At 47.3% G+C, this 21,081-nt stretch overlaps 1 protein-coding gene across 3 annotated transcripts in view; it reads left to right on the top strand.

The window, feature by feature from the left end:
* Positions 1 to 455: 455 nt before the first annotated feature.
* The window catches only part of NIPAL3 (NIPA like domain containing 3), a 41,113-nt gene continuing 20,487 nt past the window's right edge, over positions 456 to 21,081 (top strand). For 2 of the 3 annotated variants that reach the window (XM_066270095.1, XM_066270096.1), the window contains exons 1-5: positions 456 to 684; positions 10,958 to 11,026; positions 12,341 to 12,512; positions 15,209 to 15,268; positions 19,149 to 19,294. In XM_066270095.1, the coding sequence (XP_066126192.1) occupies positions 592 to 684; positions 10,958 to 11,026; positions 12,341 to 12,512; positions 15,209 to 15,268; positions 19,149 to 19,294 (540 nt within the window). In that variant the 5' untranslated portion in view covers positions 456 to 591. Of the gene's footprint in view, positions 685 to 6,543; positions 6,680 to 10,957; positions 11,027 to 12,340; positions 12,513 to 15,208; positions 15,269 to 19,148; positions 19,295 to 21,081 lie in introns of all 3 variants that reach the window. The other variant, XM_066270097.1, reaches the window with a different exon arrangement.

The raw sequence follows: 21,081 nt of genomic DNA, 5'->3' as shown, positions 1-21,081 counted from the left end.
TAGAAAAGTCGGTCACCTTAGTATTCACTATGTAGAGGAGCCTGTGGCAAAGGGAGGACTTAAATTAAGATATGATGAGAGGAAGGAGGCAGAGGGGGAGAGGAAAGGGGGTTTTTAAAGGCCAGGGGAAAAGATTTTGAGGTAGATAAGCCATATCTTTATTAAGGTGGCCAAAGGCACGATATAATTTTTAAATGGCCTCACTTCTCACGGCCCTTTGTTTTTTATTCTAATGGTATTCTCAGGTTACAAACCTGGGCTCAATGTTTCATTGTACATGCAATTTTAATGTTCTCCCGCCCACCCACCCCCACCCCCCCACAGGGCGCCGTAAGAATCAGAAAACATATTCCTAGTTATCTGCTTGGGAGAGATGCAGAAATTGGCGTTTCTCTAAGTGAAGATGAGGAAAAGGCTGTAAATCAGCCAAAAGAGCCCGGAAGTCCTGTTTCGACGTGAGACAGAGACGGCTGGTGGAAGCAGGTGAACACCACAGGGAAGATGGCTCCGCGCGTGGGTCTCGCGTAGTGCAGCCCTGCTTCGGAGCCGATGCCGGAGCCCGAGCCGCCCGGGATGCACCGGTAGAGCAGCATGGACGGGGCCCACAGCGCAGCCCTGCAGCTGCAGCAGCTGCCGCCCACCAGCAGCGCCGACGCCGGGAGCCAGGGCTCCTTCTCCTACAAGGCAAGAGCTTTGGGGGTTTGGGACTTCAGTATTTCTCTAACAAGCAAGTAACAGGGCACAGCGTAAGCTAACGGAGACGTCCACGGTCCGCATGCCTATTGCTGCTGGCAGGTGTAGGCAGGCCCGCACACATCCAGCAGAATGTGTAATAAAAAGAAAAATGCTCATTTAAATAAATAAAAAATAAGGAGGTAGAGAAATATTTTTAAAGGAATGCAGTCAGACTTAGAAGATATGATTTTTTTAATAAATCACCTGTCTCATTACTCATAGACAATCTTAGTTCATGCTTCAGTATTACTTGCTTCCTGTCTCCTTCCGGTATTACAAATTTAAGGTCAGATTGTACAGGAAGTTTTGTGTCTCGGTAGTTTAAGTTCCCCTTGTTTGCGGACTGTTTCCCGTGTCTTTGAGTAGTGATTGAACGCAGGCTGTTGGAATGATTGCCCAGTAATCTGCTGAGCTTCCATATCAAAACGTGCTGGACAGGTCCCCTCTTGTTGGATGTTCAGACTGTGTCTAACCTGGGGTGACTGGCACCCCAGGTGACTGGAACCAGTGCTGCAGTGAATCCCGGAGTACACGCTCCTTTGCTAAGAATGGGCTAGGCCTGTGAGTCTGCCCCTAGTCAGCGAGGCCATAAATGCCAGAGCATCAAGGATACAGAAAAAAAGAAAATATTGTCAATACAGTTGGCCCTGCAGTGAATGGATGCCAAGGAGAAAAATACAAGATCAAAGAAACACAACACTCCCCCTGATGAGATTGCTAATAAGTTTCCATTTTAATCACAAATTAATTCAGTTACTTATTATAGAAATATAGCTTCACGCCAGAGCAAACACAAATAATCCATGGGGACTCTGCCAAAGAGCTTAAGAATTAAGATGGGAGATAAGTAGATGAAAAAGGGGGTATGAGCACCCCCAAAGGTGGGGTGAAATGAAGAAGCCTGTGTTTCTTTCTAGCTAAGTGACCTTGGACATAATGACTTAACCCCTCAGAGCTTCTGTTATGGGTAGAATGGTGGTAATACCTCCCTCCATCTCTAATCTCCCAGGGCTCTGTGTGCAGTGAAAAAGCACCCAGCCCACTGGTAGGCACGAAGCAGGTACTTGACTCGGAAACACCTCGTGGTTACCAAGTAGAACGTTAAGGTGCACAGAGCAGAGGAAGGTGAAGTTAATTCTGCCTGCAATAAGGGAAACGGTTTTTAAGGGAAGCTGCCTCCTTCTTTTGATTTTGTTAAGGCTGTTTTGGTTGCAAGGAATAAAACCCATTTCAGGAAAACTCAGGCAAAGGGGAAATTATTATAAGGCTACAGGGTAGTTCATGGAACCCAAGGAGCAGAAAGAGCAGTGGGGCTTGGAAGGTGCTAAACTGTCACATCCACTTTCAAAAGAGGGAAGATCTCAGTGGCCCAGCCTGAGTCAGGTGTCTACATGGGTCCAGTCAGTGTGGCCAGGGAGTGGGGTCACCTGGCAAACATGCTTTCTGGGGCTCCATCACTGTGGGAAACTCTCAGAGAAACATGGTCATGTGGTCGGGGCAGGCTGCCCTCAAATCACCTCTTTCCTTTGGGGCAAGAAAAACATTAAGAGGCCCCCAGTCCAGCTTGGTCAGTGGGATGAAGTTAGGAGCAGCCCTGCCCTCTGCCCTACCCAATAGGGAATGGATTCTGTTTGTTGGAGAAGGGTGGTCTATGAAGGAGAGGCCAGCAGGCTGAGCCGCCGAGGAGGCGGCATGACAGCCAGTCCTTGACATTGGGTGCTGTGCCTCAGCCCAGAAGAGTCAGGCCTGAGTTTCTTCTATGTAGCAAATAGGCATTTCAGCAATCTTGTCGATCCGTGCCTGCTCTGGGTGGGGTGGCAGCTGCATGCACTACTGAGACATCACTTCCCTGAAGGAGCCTACAGTCCACGAGGGAGGTAGGGGAAGCTATTTGCACGAGTACCTACCCTTCAGGACAGAGTTTGGTGCAACAATAGAGATAGAGCAGGGTGTTATGAGCATGGCCTATAGAATCAAAGATCCCTGTCTTCAAATGCCAGCTGTGTCTGGCATTGTAACTTGGGGAAAGCCATGTAACTCCTTTGCAGGTCAGTTTTTTTGTTTTTTTTTTATTTTATTTTATTTATTTATTTACAAGGACAGAGAGAGAGTCAGAGAGAGGGACAGATAGGGACAGACAGATAGGAACAGAGAGAGATGAGAAGCATCAATCATCAGTTTTTCGTTGCAACACCTTAGTTGTTCATTGATTGCTTTCTCATATGTGCCTTGACCATGGGCCTTCAGCAGACCAAGTGACCCCTTGCTGGAGCCAGCGACCTTGGGTCCAAGCTGGTGAGCTTTGCTCAAGCCAGATGAGCCCGCGCTCAAGCTGGCGACCTCGGGGTCTCGAACCTGGGTCCTTCCGCATCCCAGTCCGACGCTCTATCCACTGCACCACCGCCTGGTCAGGCTGCAGGTCAGTTTTAAATCCATCCCATAGGGTGGCTGGGAGGATGACCTGAGTTATAGAGGAAACTGAAGCTGCCTGCTCCCTCTGGTTTCTGCCTTTGGAAATCCTGCCCCATCCTTCCAGCTCCAGTTCAGGTGTCAGCTTTTCCATGACGCTTTTGTGACTGTCAGTCTTCCTGGCAGGAAACTATCTATCCTATATCCACACTTCATAGCCAGTTCACAATTACTGAAGTGATCTTCATCATCATCATGGCAGCAGCTAACATTTGTTGAGTGTTTATATGACAGGGACTATGCTAATCTTCACAAAACCCTTACAAAGTAGGTACTATTATAATCCCATTTTACATATGAGGAAGTTGGTACAGAGAGGTTAATTAACTTGCCCAATGCCACACAGTCAGTAGGTATAATAAAGCTGTGATTCTTTTTTTTTTTTTTTAATTTTTTAATTTTATTTTATTTTATTCATTTTTTTATAACAGAGGAGAGAGAGAGGGGGAGAGAGAGAGAGAGCAAGGAGAGACAGAGAGACAGAGAGAGAGAAGGAGGGAGGAGCTGGAAGCATCAACTCCCATATGTGCCTTGACCAGGCAAGCCCAGGGTTTCGAACCGGCGACCTCAGCATTTCCAGGTCGACGCTTTATCCCACTGCGCCACCACAGGTCAGGCCACTGATTCTTTATTTTTTAAGGTGAGAGTAGGGGAGATTGTGAGGCAGATTCCTGCATGCACCCAGACTGGGATCCACCCAGCAACCCTATCAGGGGCCGATGCTCGAGTATGGAGCTGTTTATAGTTCCTGAGGCTGATGTGCTCCAATGGAGCTATCCTAAGTGCCTGGGGCCATGCTCAAACCCCTTGAGCCACACTGACTGGGGAGGGAAAGAGGGATAAAGGGGGAGAGGGTGGGGGAAAAACAGATGGTCGCTTCTCCTGTGTGCCCTGCCCAGGAACTGAACCTGGGACATCCATATACCAGGGCCAAAGCTGTGATTCTAATCCAGTCTGTGTACTGCCAGTGCCCTTGGTTTTATCCCTCACTCCCTGCTGCCTGCATTATGCCAGCACTCTGGGAAGCCCCTTCTCTCCCTGGTACTGGTTATTAGGTGTTGAAATGGCAATGCCTCACCTGCGGCAGAAGGTGAGCATCTGGAGCTAGCCTGAGACCAGGTTATAGATGTAGCAGAGCCTGGTTAGCTAGACTGCTATATCTCTTATATTTGAATGTGAGTAACCCTCAGAGCGAGCCAGAATGCTTATACTTAACTGTTAGCAGTTTAAGCCCAAGGGATTGTGCAAGATAAGTTTAAATACCAAGTGATGACTAGTCTTGTCACCATGGGATTTAAATAGAGGCTGTTGTTGGCAGATGTAAAGCAGACCTTGGAAAGGGAGGTTTGAGCTGAGGTTTCAGCTGGATATCAATATCCAAGCAACATTTCCTGCCTCTGGGACCTCTGACTGCATTTCTGGGAACAGTTTATTTTCTTTCAGAGTTGTAGCCGGTAAAAGATCAATTCTTGGATCAGAGAATATCCGAGCCAGAAAGGTCCTTAGGACTGTTGCTAATAGTGACAATAGTAATAACAAAAACTATAGAAATAATAGTAACAGCTAAAATTGTTTTACTATTTATTATGGGTCATGTAATGTTTCAACGTGTACCTTATTTCACACAACATGACAATCATATGATGGCTACAGTCAGCTCCGTTTTTCAGAGGGGAAGCTAAGGTTCCGAGAGTCAAGCTGCTTCCCCTGAAGTCACACAGCAGTCCGTGGCAGAGGCAGGTCCCCAGCCCGGGTTTGCTGGTGTTCCAAGTTCCAAGTCCACACCAGGAAGCTGAAGCAAAGAGAGAAGCGGCTTGGGTTTGCTGCGCCCCCCAACCTTGACCCCGACCCCTGGATATTTGGGTCTGTTGAAGCCGTGGCTAGCACCTGAGTCTGAAATCCAGCTGCCTGCCCATAGTTTTGCCCTCACCCACTTTCCTTGCCAGCACCACTCCCCATTCAGAGACTGCACTAAAGTGCAGAAACCAAAAGTCCGGGTTTGTGCCTCATGTCCATGTGTTAATAAAACCCCCTATCGTTCTCAAAATATCCCGATTTTGACTGGATATGTCCTAAGTACAAGGTTCCTGATCATTGAGAAGCCTCACTACTTCCTCACCTGTAATATATTGGGGATCAAAATGTTAAGAGACCTGTGTTCAGGTCTGGTCCTACCACTTGCTTACTCTGTGACTTTGGCTGAGTCTTGGACCTTCTAAGGCAACTGAGATCCCCACCCCGCACCCAGGTATTTGCCTTCAAAATGAGGGTGGCCCTCTTCCCTTCCACCCCTCTCTTCTATCTCAATTAAAATCCAAGTAGGCATTGCAGGTGAAGACAGTGACCTGAGGCTGCCAGAAGACCAGCCCTCGGTGGGAACACCATTGTTTCAGTCTGCGTCTTTTCTTTCTTTCTTTTTTATTTTTATTCAGTGAGAAGAGAGGAGGCAGAGACAGATTCCCACATGCGCCCCAACCAGGATCCACCCAGCAAGCCCACTAGGGGGTGATGCTTTGCCCATCTGGGGCATTGCTCCATTGCTCAGCAACCAAGCTCTTCTTAGCGCCTGAAGCAGAGGCTAAGGAGCCATCCTCAGTGCCCAGAGCCAGCTCTCTCCAATCGAACCATGGCTGCAAGAGAGAAAAAGAGAGAGAAGCAAGAGGGGGAGGGGTGAAGAAGCAAATGGGCACTTCTCCTCTGTGCCCTGATCAGGAATCAAACCCGGGACATCCACACGCTGGGCTGATGCTCTACCACTGTGCCAACTGGCCAGGGCAGTCTGCATCTTTTCTTTTATTTATTTATTTATTCTTTTACAGAGACAGAGAGAGAGTCAGAGAGAGGGATAGATAGGGACAGACAGGCAGGAATGGAGAGAGATGAGAAGCATTAATCATCAGTTTTTCGTTGTAACACCTTAGTTGTTCACTGATTGCTTTCTCATATGTGCCTTGACTGCGGGCCTTCAGCAGACAGAGTAACCCCTCGCTCAAGCCAGCAACCTTGGGTCCAAGCCAGTGAGCTTTGCTCAAACCAAATGAACCTGAGCTCGAGCTGGTGACCTCGGGGTCTCGAACCTGGGTCTTTTGCATCCCAGTCCGACGCTCTATCCACTGTGCCACTGCCTGGTCAGGCTGGCTGCATCTTTTCTTAAGGAACAGAGTCACTAATGCCAGGGTCAGATTTCTATGCCTACTTATGAGCATTTAACACTTTAAATGACTTCTGTGAAAACACCTGGAATGTTCCTTGCAAAAAGAAAAGCAATGTAGACTGAGAAGTTCCCACTGGTGTCCAGAGGGGACAGCTGCCCGGGCACTGCCCTTCATTTCCTTGCAGGTCCAGCAGGCTTGGACACCCCTATTTTACAGTTGTCAAGCTCTGAGACTTGGAGGAGGAACGTAATATCAGAAGTCCTGTTGGTTGTTGCCTCAACCCAGCTGCCCTTTGCCAGACACTGGAAGGTGACTAATAGGTGTGTGCTCAAACTGGAATCCCTGGGCCCCAAGCAACTTCTTTACTTGACTTTAAATTCTTGTCAGATTGCACCAATCACCACTTCACAAAGGTTTGGGACATAATTACTGTTGATGATGTACTTTGAACCTCTGAGATGATGGGGCATTGGTTATATTACGTTGTTACTAACCGTGCCTGTAGCCAGTTATTATTCACTGAGCTTAATGTGCTTGTAGACAAAGCTTTTTAAAGAAACCTCAGCTGCCTCTGTCATTAGTGGGAAGGTAGCACTTACAAGGTGGGGTTATTTTTTTCCTAATTTATTCTGAAGCCATGGTCTGGAAGCGTAGTTAGTTACCCCTCCCCCCAGGAGACTGGAAGCCGGACCTCTAGTTTCAGATCTTTTCGTCCTCCCCTTGGGCAAGCAAGCCATTTTACTTCTCTGAGCCTTACTTTGTTTATCTATAAACTCCATTCAGCTTATGTGCTAAGAGTAGGACTCAGAGCAGTGCCCGCTGCAGAGGGTGGTTGGTGGCCCAGAGGAGGTGCAACATGGAAGGGGCTTGGCACCGTGCCCGACGTACATGGACGCTCCATCAACGTCAGCCGTTGTTACCATAGTGACCTTTCAGCTATGGGTTTGCCGCTTAGATGGGTTTATCCTTGTGAGCTTTACAGTCTTCATTTCTCACCACCCCCGCCCTGAAATAGTATTGGCCTGTCTGTGCGGACACACGGCTTGTTTCCCTTCATCTCTTCACTCCTACTTGGCCAGTTGTTACCACCACATTCGCAGGCAGCGTGGCAGCTTTAGTCATCAGAGGACAGCTTGGTCTCGCTGGGTAAAATAACAGAGCAGCTACCGGTAATAGGCTGAGTGAACCATAGGACACTGCCACTTTCGCAGGTAGACAGTTGAATATTGGCCATTTCATATGGTTTGCCCTAACACTAAGGGCTTTCTCCAAATTCTGCACCAACCCTGTCATCCCCCAGGGAGAAAGGAACCCGGACTGAAGCAAGCAAATCTCACTGACCGCTAGCCCTTGAACCTTTAACCCCCATGAGTTCTCTGAACAGCCTGGCTCAGGTCTCTGGTTTTTGCAAAACTCCTAGAGGCTGTTTCCGGCTCTTCTTCATGGCCAGTAAAGATGACAGAGCAGGAGCTGGAGTCTTTCTGTCTCCTACCGGCCCAAGGCAGTTTCTGTACAATCTGCTAGTTAGCTCTTTTTAACAATTCCTCCTCATTAGCATAGGTAAACTAAATCACTAGGCAGAACACAGGCTTGGCCACCAGGTATTTATTTGCATCTCAGGAGGTTGCAAAAGTTCTTTATAACTTTAAGAGTCACACTTGCCCCAGCCAGGCAGCTCGGTTGGTTAGAGCATCATCCTACTAAGCCAAGGTTACGGGTTGGATACCCAGACAGGGCACTTACAAGAATAAACCAATGAATGTATGAATAAGTGTAACAATAAATCGGTATCTCCTTCTCAAATCAATAAAAAAATAAAGAGCCACACTTAATGAAGGGCTCCCTTTGAGGTCCTCAAACTGGACCTTCCAAAGAAGCACTGTGTCTTTCCTCACACATTCTTTTAGTTGGTTTCCGGCACTGGGGCTCTTGGCTCCCCCAGGATAGAAATCGAGAGGAAACCTTAGAGAAATTTCCAGACAGATTTTATTAAGCTTATGCCTTGGCACACGGCAGGCAGCACAGAGGAAAGGCAGGTCCTCTGACTGGCTCGGGGGCTGGCTCTGCTTGGCTGTTTTATAAGCTGGGGACAAAGCAGGCTTGCATGAGACATGGCCTTTTTGAAAAAGGCAGGCTTGTGGAATTTTCCATTTCAAGGCAGGAGAATCAAGTGTGAGAAGGGAGATAAAATGTTGCTTTTTTGTTTGTTTGTTTTTTAGCAGGGATTAGAGTAGACAGGTGATGACATTCTTGCAGTCAGTGTATCCGACATTCCTTCTGGCCACCTGGCCTTAACCTGCTTTCCTGGTCACCCTGTCTGTGCATTTTCACTCTTGATCTCGAGTCCCTATACTGTCTTTTAAAACTTTCCATCACAAACTTAAATACTTTGCAAAGTATGTAGTTCTTGGCACATCTAAATACTAATTAAAACACACACACACAACTATAAAATAGAGCAACTATACAATATATGCAATTTTATGCACCTAACTGAAGTCCATGGAATATAAAGACCACTAGATACCTACTTTCAGCCTTCTGAAAAAGCCCTTCTTTAACAATTGGAAATTATACATCATTCCTTTTTCTCCTTGAATTTGTACTTTTCTTGTTTCCCCTAGCTGGAGCTATATCGGAACAAAGTTCCGTAAACTACTGAATTTAAATTGTTATTAATCCAGACTAAACTGTCATAAAATAAGGTGATAATGGTAATCTCCAGCACAATCACTAAGAAAATAACTAAAAAATATATAGTAAGAGAAATGGCAAAGGAATTAAAATGGTACCCTAGAAAATATTTCTATTTAACACAAAAGAAGACAGTAATGGAGGAACTGAGGAAGAAAAAGCAACATAAAGCACATAGGAAACAAGTAGAAAAATGACCCAAGTCTTTCAATATTATTAATTATATTAAATCAATTAAACTTTCCAATTAAAAGGGAGAGATTGGCAGAATAGATTTTTTTTAAATGACCCAAGTATCAATATATGCCATTTACAAGAGACTCACTTTAGATTCAAAGACAAAAATAAGTTGAAAGTTAAAAATGGGTAAAGATATTTTATGCAAACAGTAACCAAAAGAGAGCTCAAGTGGCTATACTAACATCAGGCAAAATAGACTTTAAAACAAAAAATATTATAAGAGACAAAGGACATTATATAATTATAAAAGAGTTAATCCATCAAAAGATAGAGCTTTGGCTCAGTGGTAGAGCGTCAGCCTGGTGTGCAGAAGTCCCGGGTTCGATTCCCAGCCAGGGCACACAGGAGAAGTGCCCATTTGCTTCTCCACCCCTCCCCCTCTCCTTCCTCTCTGTCTCTCTCTTCCCCTCCTGCAGCGAGGCTCCATTGGAGCAAAAGATGGCCCGGGCGCTGGAGATGGCTCCTTGGCCTCTGCCCCAGGCGCTAGAGTGGCTCTGGTCGCGACAGAGCGACGCCCCGGAGGGGCAGAGCATCGCCCCCTGGTGGGCGTGCCGGGTGGATCCCGGTCGGGCGCATGCGGGAGTCTGTCTGACTGTCTCTCCCAATTTCCAGCTTCAGAAGAAAAAAAAAAGATAGAGCAATTATAAAATGTATGCACCTAACAGAGCTCCAAAGTATATGAACAAAAATTGACAGAATAGAAAGAAGAAATAGTTCAGCAGTAATGGTTGAAGACTTTAATACCCCACTTTCAATAATAGATAGAAGAGCTAGTAGAATATCCGAAGGAAATAGAATATTTGAACAACACTATAAACTATAAACCAGCACTTAATATAAACAATACTATAAACCAGCAATAGCAAAATACCCATTCTTTTCGAGTGCAATGGAACAGTCTCTGGGATAGAGTATATGTTAGGCTACAAAACAAATGTCAGATCGAAATCATACAAAGTATGTTTTCTGATCACAGTGGAATGAAATGAGAAATCAATAACAAAAGGAAATTCACAAATATGTGTAAATTAAACAACAGATTCCTAAATAACCCATGGGTCAATGAAAATATCAAAATGGAAATTAGAGGCCCTGGTTGGTGGCTCAGTAGATAGAGTGTCATCCCTGTGTATGGATAGCCCGGCTTCGATTCCCAGACAGGGCACACAGGAGAAGTGACCATCTGCTTCTCCCTGCCTCCTCTCCTGCTTCTCTCCCCTCTTCTCCTCCTCTTCCCCTCCCACAGCCAGTGGCTTGATTGGCTCTAGTGAGGCCCAGATGCTGAGGATAGCTCACAACAGCCTCAGGCACTAAAAGTAGCTTTGTTCTGGAGAATTGGCCCAAGATAGAGTTGCTGGGTGGATCCTGGTTGGGGTGCATGAGGGAGTCTGCCTCACTATCTCCCCTCCTTTCACCTAAAAAGATAAATTTTAAAAAAAGAGGAAATTAGCAAATACCTGAGAAAGGCTCATCCTACAGTTCATAAAAAATGCAAGTCAGCCCAAGCCAAAACCATCTTGGAAAAAGAACAAAGTTGAAGGATTTCAACTTTTTTATTTCAAAAATTACTACAAGCTATAGTAATCAAAACAATGTGGTACTGACATAAGATAGATGTACAAATCCATACACAGCTCATCTCTATTTCTAAAATTTCCTTACAGGAGAACTTGATCGGTGCCCTGTTGGCAATTTTCGGGCACCTCGTGGTCAGCATTGCGCTTAACCTCCAGGTACGTTTCAGTCACCAGCGCTGTCTGGGACAGATACAGCCGACAAACCAGGGTGCCTGGTGCAGGCCCAGCTGCCTCCGCTCTGTGGGACATTGCCACTCCGTCTGTGCCCTGGGCCTGGGACAGTATTCTGCGGGTCTTTCCGGAATGTCTTGATTCTTTGCCACGACTTCATCCACCCATCACCCCTCATCTATAATGACAGTGCTCTTCATAACTTAAAAATCTCTGGCATGCAGGTTTATGTGGGAAGCTTGGTGTACACCTTGGGTGGTGGTGGTCGTGAGTGCCCATGGGGCAGCCTTCAACCAGTGGGGGTGGGAGCCAGCGGATTCATGCCCTAGGCTTCCATCCTCAGGGGGTCTGCTCTGAGGTGAGTTCACAGGGCTCTCAGAGGGTCCCCAGGAGGACTGAGCCCCATCTGCTTAAGGCACTGATTCACCCATGAACACAGTCCTCATTGTCTCTTCCCCTTCACTGTCTCACTTCCTGCTCCCAGATCAACTTCCTGCTCCCGAGACCTTGTTTCAGGGACTGCTTCTGGGACACACAGACTAAGACTTGACACCTGTGGTCAGAATAATCCCACAGCAGGGTGGCCAACGCCCCTTCCTGGTGGCGGTGTGTAAACACATGTGTATGTCTCAGCTCCCCTGTACACATATGTGTGGGCATGTTTCTGTGTGTTTCTGAGGCCAGGCCACATGGTCCCTTGGCTACTTGTCTGGTTCGTGCTCTTCTTTTTGCAGACCGGCATCCCTGCCTCCGCATCTGCCTCCGTGTCTGCTTCCATGCAACCCCCATCGTGACCCTCCCCAAAAGGCAGCCTTGGCCCTCTACATCAACATGACTTCCTAGTTTCCTTAGTTGCTGCCTCAGTTTCTGTGTCCCAGGTTCACATTTCCAGAATAAAGGATATTGGCCATACTTGGGCCAAGTATCCACTCGAGGGAGGTCAGGGTCCACTGAGACCCACAGGGCTGCCCAGCACAGCTGCCAACACTCCTACAGAACAGAGCATAGCAGAGCAGGCACCTGAACATGGGCACCACTGGGCATTGCAGTTAGACCGGGCATTGCCAGGCTAGAGTGGGGGTCCTCAGCCCATGGCTCCCACGCAGACTGCACACGGCTGCTGTGTGTGTTAGATATGCACATCTCCAGGCTTCACACACACCTCCTCTGAGAATGAGACTCATATATTTTTTCAATCCTTCCCAAGCAATTGTTAAGGCTTCCCAGCAAGTTTGAAAACTACTGACTAGGAATAACCATTTAGTATTTAGATGACTACTGCTTTACTTCCTGTTCTAGAAGTACAGCCACATCCGGCTGGCAGGCTCCAAGGACCCCCGAGCCTATTTCAAGACCAAGACATGGTGGCTGGGCCTGTTCCTGATGCTGCTGGGCGAGCTGGGAGTGTTTGCCTCCTACGCCTTCGCTCCGCTGTCCCTGATCGTGCCCCTCAGCGCCGTCTCCGTGATAGGTAAGACCAGGGTCCCCAGCCCTCCCCTGGGACTCCGCTGCCTGTGTGACCACAGTGTAACCACCAGGACCAAAGATACTCATTAAACATAGCAGCTTTTACTTTGATAATACCAGCTAGCGCTTGCAAAGGGCTTCATACACACTGGACCCTACTCTAAGCACTTTACAGATATTAATTCTTCTAATCCTCCGGCAGCCTTTTGAGGATATTCTTCATTATCCCCATTTTACAGATGAGGAAACCAAGGCACAGAATGGTGAACTTGCTTCCCCCAAATCACACAACTAGTGAGGAGCAGGACTGAGATAAGAACTAGGCTGTCTGGCTCCAGGATCTGTTTAAGATTCAGAAAGTTGATCAGAATTGTTTTGTACTTTTACTACAGAGAGAAAAGAAACCTCAACTCATTCATCCTGATTCCTTCAAGATAATCTAAGCTTTTATAGAGTTCAGGTATCTTATGCCTCGAAGAAGTTCAGCTTCTTTTCTGCTCTTTTTATATCAACCGATATCACTTTAAAAACATCATTAAATTCTCATATGTCATTTTTCTCTGACTTCTGTAATCACTGAATCAGTGTCTCAGAACCTTGGAGCCCACTAAAAGACAAAGGAACTTTAAAACCCATGAGGTCACAAATAAAATAGAATTAGAAAATAAGTATTTTCTTCTTAAATAAAATAGTAGATTACTGTTCAATCGCTTTTTGCACATAGAAGCAAGGCAACAGACTTGCTTTGAAATGTTTCCTTCTATCTTGCTGGCAAGCAGGACACTGCCTGGGAGCTCTTTCCTGCTCTTAAAGGAGAAAGTCATATTCTGAATTTTATTCTGCCTGAAATTAAGAGGGCCTCTTCTGCAATAGGGATGGCATATGTGTGGGAACCACATGTGTCTCCTGTGCCCACGGCAGACATCATTAATCAATCATAGCATTTTTTCCTAGCGGGCCTTGATGGGCTCTCAGAATTCTCAGAGCTTCAGGCAGTCACTGCCAATTACCAGGAGCTGGCAAAGGAGCAGAAACCTATTTGCTTTTGCTGACCCCATGATAAGACCTTCTTTTTCTTGAGCAGAGTTGGTAAACTGGCAGCCCACAAGATGAAAGACATCCTCAAGCATGTTCCTTCCCAAAAAATACACTTTTTTAAAAGATTTGATTTGTTGATTTTACAGAGGGTGGGGACAAGAAGTATGAACTCATAGTTGCTTCACTTTAGTTGTTCATTTATTGCTTCCCATATGTGCCTTGACCAGGCAAGCCCAGGGTTTCCAACAGGCAACCTCGGCATTCCAGGTCGATGCTTTATCCACTGCGCCACCACAGGCCAGGCCACACAGTATTTTTTTTTTTTAATATAGTTTGCCTTTAGTTGAGATAAGTAATTGGCGATAATCCCAACCTCTCCCCATTGTCTTCTGCCTGGCCCACTTCCTACATTTGTGATTCTGCCCAGACCTTTTCGCCATGTAGATTTATCCTCTGCGATTGCTCAGCTCGCCAAAGGGCTCTCAGAACTGACCAAATGCAGTAAACATTAGTCTTTGAATTTTAAGAAAAATTAAATAATCAGTCCAATTCTTCAAAACAAGAGGCTGAATTATAATAATGGGACTTCAGATATCAGCCACTGGACATTAACAGCTTCTCAAGTCACCCACTGAGAAATAATATTAAAAATAATGACCACCATTGACTGGTGCTTATTACTTATCTGTCACTATTCCAACCACTTTAATGATGATAGTGGCCCAGTTATTGAGCATTTACTGTGTGACAAATGATATACATGTATCATCTCATTGGTTTGCCCCTGTTACTCAGAGAAGTAGATATTTTCGTGGTGTGTGGATAAACCAACTTGGAGAGAGAGTGAGAGAAGAGAAAGAGATGGAGGGAGGGAGGGAGGGAGGGAGGGAGGGAGAGAAGGAGAGAGGGAGGGAGGGAGGGGAAAGTGAGAGGGAGAAGAGGAAGACCTGAGTGTAGTGTTTCTGATTTGTACAGTGTAAACACCTCCCACTGTGGCCGTTTCCTGAATATTTAATAATTCGCAGCTGGTGCAGGCTGGACCCAGCACACTAATTTGTAGACTAGGAGACTGAGACCTGGGAGAACTGACTGACTTTGCTCAGGACACACACCCAGGAGAGGCAAAGTGAGACAGTAGTCCAGGCCTGCTCACAGGGAGTGCCAGCCCCACCCATTAGGGCGGTCACAGGAAGTTTGAGTCCATCTGCACATGTGGACAGTCAGGGAGAAACGCGATCCAGGGTGAAGATGTCAGAAGTAGACATTGCGGAAGAAGGAGCCAGAGCCCTGCCGTCCCGCAGTCCTGAGTTCACCTTTTTTAGCCTTTGCCCACCAGCGGCATGATCTTGAGTGGGATCTTCACCTCTCTTAGCCTCGGTGTCCCCATTTTTCCAATGAGAATAACAATAGCACCCACCTCAAAGTGTGAGTATACCAGAAATAACTTTAGTGAATTGCCTATGGCCCAGCAAGTACTCAACACACAGTGCTCCTGGTCTTGTAGGAAATCCTCAGGAAGTCTCTGGGAGGAACCTCCCTTTCCCAGTTGGGAATATCACGCTCCAAGCAGATGAGCCAACCCAAAGGGCCTGGGCGAAGGGACTCCTTTGACTGATGGCAACCTCAATTCTCTTTTCCCTGTGCCTTTTTTTTTTTTTATAGCTAGCGCCATCATTGGAATCATATTCATCAAAGAAAAATGGAAACCTAAAGACTTTCTGAGTAAGTTCGCTGATTTGAGCCCCGGTGCTTCATTTTTGTGCTTGTGCTTTTTCTCATTATAAAACCAGCTCGCCCCAATTTAGAGGTCATCTGTGTCCTGCTCCGCAGAGTGGTCCTGTATTCCACTCTCATCGGGGGAGTTGGGTTTTTTAAATTAGTGGTTCCCAAACCACCTACTGTGGGATTTTAGAAAGCTGAATAAAAGGCACTCTCGTTCCCTAACTACGTTCCCTAAAACAATGGGAAATAAACACAGAAGTCAAGCACAGGAGATCAGAGGTTATGCTTTATTACTGACAAAAGCTAAATTAGAGCATGCAGCTTAGGTGTGCAGCCAAATGAACTCCCCCCCCCCCCGTGTGCCCCTCTTCCCAATTAGACCTTGGGCCAGTCTCCCAAGAAAACATTTGGGTTTGCAGAATGGAACTCTTACCCAGAATTACCGCCTCACATAGTCTGGGGCAGAAAAGGAAGGAAAAAGAACAAAGCCTCAGTGTGTAAATCCTTTTGATAGATTAGCTCCAGTCAGCTGAGGAATGCAGACAATGGAGCAAGAGGCAGAAGTGTTGGTCCATTGGAGGACCCTCCACATGGAAACCTGAGGAGTGGGGAAGATATATTCCCCCAGGCACTTACTAAGGGCCACACTCTGTGTGTTGGGGTGGGGGGGAGGCATACAATAAACATGTGAACAGCTAAATAAACAAAGTAATTCTAAATCTTAGTGAGTGCTTCAAAGAAAACAAAAAGCTTCTTGGTGGGGCACAGGGGACGTAGGGATACATTACTTAGACTGGTCAGGGTTAGACTCTCTGAACAGATGATTTTTGAACCCAAACCTAAATAATACTAAGGAGATTACTGCGCCAAGGTCTATGAGCAGTGTTCCATGTAGAGGGAACAGCAGGTACAAAGGCCCTGAGGCGGAAATAAGTTTGGTGTGTCAATATCAGGAAGGCCAGATAGATGTGTGATAATACAAGTATAATAACATGTCAATTTAGAATCTAGGTGGTAAGACTGTGGATACTTCCTATACAACTCTTTCAACTTTTCTTGTGTGTCTGAACATCTTTTTAATTAAGATGTCAGGGAGAGGAAGCTCCTAAGATGCTATGGAAACCTAGAGAGGTTTGGGAACCACTGTTCTGAGTCTTTGGTGTAGATAGAATAAGAGCAAGATGGGGCCAGGAGGCTGGAAAAGGAGAGAATCTTACACTGAAAAAAAAAAAAAAAAGCAGAATTACTACTTAGCAAACAAATCACACTAGGAAGACCAAAAGACTTAGAGTGATTTGCAGTAGTCCTGATTTGGGGGTGGGGAGAAATGCAGGGGCTGGGCTCGTGTTTCCAGGGTCATGTGAGTAGTCCCGGAATGAGAGGCATACCAGTCCAGGCCGTGCCCTATGGGAATCGGAATAAGATGCTCCTCTGGGCCTCTGTGGTCCTGGGGCACGTGCCTTAGTGAGCAGAGCCTAGGCTGGGTCTCAGTCCTCCTCACTCCTCCAGCTAGGTGTCCCTGTGAGGCGGGCACCCCGCACGGCTAGCTGCACATGGCTGCCCTGCCTAAAGTGCCATTACAGTCAGCAGACCTTCCCCCAGGGCTAGCCTGTGCTGGACCCCACAGGATGGAAACGAATCAGGAAGGCCAGATTTCCTGTCGCTGCCTGAAGGAAACTTAGGACAACGGGCTTGTGTATCTTAGCACAGCACTCACTCTGTAGAGTTGAACCGGGGGTCATTTGTTCGCTGAGCAATTGAACAACTCAATTTTTGAGCACCTTGTGAGGCCTGGAATGAAAATAAAAGACAGTCAATGTGGTATCACATTTTCTGGAGACGGTGGAATGAAATCGGTTGGTTAGTTCTGTGCCAGGAGAACCCAGCAGCCTGTGGTCACAGTATATGCAGCTCAGAACTCGGCCCTGTTGCGCTTGCCTGGGCTTTTCACCAACTTGTTCACTGGATAGTGCAGGGCCCTGGGAAGGAGTCGGGGGACTCTAGTCCTTAGCCAGGAGCATGCTTCCAGGCCACTTGTAGTCTCTGGCAGGTCTGTGGAATAGAATATTGACAGTATTTAGACAGTTCCCTGGGGAGTTAAGTTAAAAAGCTAGTTGGGAAAGGATGTGGTAGTTTTTTTTGGGGGGGGAGGTTATTTTGGGTTTTTTTGGTATTTTTCTGAAGCTGGAAACGGGAGAGACAGTCAGACAGACTCCCGCATGTGCCGACCGGGATCCACCTGGCATGCCCACCAGGGGCGACGCTCTGCCCACCAGGGGGCGATGCTCTGCCCCTCCGGGGCGTCGCTCTGCCACGACCAGAGCCACTCTAGCGCCTGGGGCAGAAGCCAAGGAGCCATCCCCAGCGCCTGGGCCATCTTTGCTCCAGTGGAGCCTTGGCTGCGGGAGGGGAAGAGAGAGACAGAGAGGAAGGAGGGGGAGGGGGGTGGAGAAGCAAATGGGCGCTTCTCCTATGTGCCCTGGCTGGGAATCGAACCCGGGTCCCCCGCACGCCAGACCGATGCTCTACCGCTGAACCAATCGGCCAGGGCGGATGCGGTAGTTTTTAAAGGTACATGATAGGCTCTGAAGGTTTAGTCTTCAGGTTTTGTTTTATTTGTGTTTTTTTTCTTTTTATCTTGCCCATAAAATGATTCTAGCTTTAAAATATTCTCTGTAAAATGCACGTTAAAACCACAGTGCAATGCCAGAGTGGCTAACATGAAGAAGAAAAAGATACGTAGTTTTATTCTCATACCCCACCAGTGGGAGTGTAAGTTAGTTCATCCACTTCTGAGAACCATTTGACAGTAACTGCTGAACTGACCGTCCACACATCCAGGAATCCCACTCCTAGTTTTATACCCAGCAGAAATACAGAGGTATGGTTTTCAAACGACATGTACAAGAGTGTTCATAGCAACATAACTTGTGATAACCCAAGACCAGAGACTACTTAAATGCCCATCAGCAGTCGAATGGATAAATTGTGTCACAGTCACACAGTGGACCGCTGCACAGCTGGGAGAACGAAGGAGGTAGCACTATACATACAATACAGGCCAATCTCACAGACATCATCTTGTGTGAGCGCAGACACAAGGAACATACTGTGTGGACCCACTTACGTAAAATACAAACCATGGCCATGGCTGGTTAGCTCAGTGGTAGAGCGTCGGCCTGGCGTGCAGGAGTCCCGGGTTTGATTCCTGACCAGGGCACACAGGAGAAGCACCCATCTGCTTCTCCACCCCTCCCCCTCTCCTTCCTCTCTGTCTCTCTCTTCCCCTCCCGCAGCCAGGGCTCCATTGGAGCAAAGTTGGCTGGGGCGCTGAGGATGGCTCTGTGGCTTCTGCCTCAGGCACTAGAGTGGCTCTGGTTGCAACAGAGCAATGCCCCAGATGGGCAGAGCATCGCCCCCTGATGGGCGTGCCGGGTGGATCCCGGTCGGGCGCATGCGGGAGTCTTGTCTGACTGCCTCCCCATTTCCAACTTCAGAAAAATACAAATAAATAAATAAATAAATAAAAATATAAACCAGGCAATTCTCAGCACTGGTAGAAGTCAGAGTGATACCCTGGGGGTGGAGTGTGGTGATTGGGAGGGGACCCAAGTGGGGATTTGGGGGTCATGCTAATGTTCCCTTTCTTGATCTGGTGCTGGTTACATGGGTGTGCTCACATTGTGAGAATTCATTGGGCACTTCTTTGTATGCATGCTACCCCTCATTAAATAATAACATTCAGGGAAGATTTTTTTTTTTTAATAAAGAAAACCCAAATATCCAAACAATAGCAGGTCAGCTGTGTTGCTCCAGAGCCCACACTGGCCTGGGGCCTGGACCTGCACTGAGCCCTGTGACAGCCTCCCCTTCCTTGCAGGGCGGTACGTCTTGTCCTTTGTCGGCTGTGGTTTGGCCATTGTGGGTACCTACTTGCTGGTGACATTCGCACCCAACAGTCACGAGAAGATGACCGGCGAGAACATCACCAGGCACCTCGTGAGCTGGCCTTTTCTCTTGTACATGGTAAGGGAAACCTCTGGTCCTTCCGCCTCCAATGTTGGGGGGGGAGGGTTGAGTCCCAGAAACCTGAGTGCCCAGCAGTGGGGGAGGCCGCGTAATCTGACGGGTTTCACAGTGCTGAAGGCCATGCTTGGGGAGAGTCCAGTGTTCACAGGAAAGTGCCTTTTTCACTTAGGTCTTGAGTAATGTCTACGACTGCATGGATAGTGTGATAACTTTATTTTTTTTCGAGGTTAGGTATGCACCTATAACGTATCTCTAAAAGACTAAACAAGAAGACAAATTCTGTCGGTAGTTCTCTCTAGGAGACAGAATTATGACTGTTTATTTTGTCTTCGTCTTTACATATCATCCAGACTTTCTTCAGGAAGCATTTAAAACTTCTATGGTAAAAAGGAAAGCAAAATTTTAAAGTGGTATTTGTTTTTGCCCAGTATCACACAGCTGATAGAAACACGGGGACACTGGAAACTCTGTCTCCTAAACCCCCAGCCAGAGCTCAGTCCCGCCTCTGCCCTGGTTACATCCCGTGTTAGGTCTGAAAGTAAACTAATCGAGGAAAAAACATCTAAGGCAGTGGTCTCCAACCTTTTTTGGGCCACAGACCAGTTTAATGTCAGAAAATATTTTCAAGGACTGGCCTTTAGGGTGGGACAGATAAATGTATCACGTGACCAAGACAAGCATCAAGAGTGAGTCTTAGGGCCCTGACCAGTTGGCTCAGTGGGAGAGTGTTGGCCTGGCATGCAGGAGTCCCGGGTTTGATTCCCGACCAGGGCACACAGGAGAAGCGCCCATCTGCTTCTCCACCCTTCCCCCTCTCCTTCCTCTCTGTCTCTCTCTTCCCCTCCCGCAGCCAGGGCTCCATTGGAGCAAAGTTGGCCCCGGGCGCTGAGGATGGCTCTGTGGCCTCTGCCTCAGGCGCTAGAATGGCTCTGGTTGCAACAGAGCGACGCCCCAGATGGGCAGAGTATCGCCCCCTGGTGGGCATGCCGGGTGGATCCCAGTCGGGCGCATGCGGAAGTCTGTCTGACTGCCTCCCCGTTTCCAGCTTCAAAAAAACACAAAAAAAATAAAAAAAAGATTAGTGAGTCTTAGACAGATGTAACAGAGGGAATCTGGTTATTTTTTAAAAATAAAACATCGTTCAGACTTAAATATAAATAAAATGGAAATAATGTAAGTTATTTATTCTTTCTCTGTGGACCAGTTCCAAATGGCCCACGGACCGGTACCAGTCCGCGGCCCCAGAGGGTTGGGGACCACTGATCTAAGGTGTTAGCTGAAGCTGCTGGTATGTTCCTGTTCTGTGCTTGGCAATGTGCTAAACTCTTTATATGGATCATGTCAGATTCTTTCAACAAGGAAGTGTTTTTCTCCCCATTTTCTGCATGAGAAGACCGGAGCTCAGGGAAGTTAGCTAACTTGTTCTGAGTCCCATGACAGCAGACACTGGACTTGAAGCCGGGCCTGCCTGGCCTCACGTGCCACCATCCTTCACCATGTCCTGCTGAAGAAGGCGTCCATGCTGCCCCTTCCGACTGAGCAGCCTGGGACTGCTCTAGAGGCCTCCGGACATCCCTTTTCCTCAGATTGCCCACAAGGCAGAAGATGATTTCCCCAAGATGGTGCTGTGTCACGTCTCACCCACCAGCCAGCCCCAGCATTTACCTGGTGGGCGTGGACGAACATCAGCAGGGCATAGCCAAAGACCTACCTCTTTAGGAAAAGGTTTATACCCTCAACAGAGGCTCGAATCTATTATATGCTGTGTGCTCTGAGCCTTATTC

This window comes from Saccopteryx bilineata, chromosome 3 (assembly GCF_036850765.1).
Source record: "Saccopteryx bilineata isolate mSacBil1 chromosome 3, mSacBil1_pri_phased_curated, whole genome shotgun sequence".
NCBI classification, from domain to species: Eukaryota; Metazoa; Chordata; class Mammalia; order Chiroptera; family Emballonuridae; genus Saccopteryx; species Saccopteryx bilineata.
The sequence above is the reverse complement of the archived record's forward strand: the minus strand, read 5'-3'. Positions and strand labels throughout refer to the sequence as shown.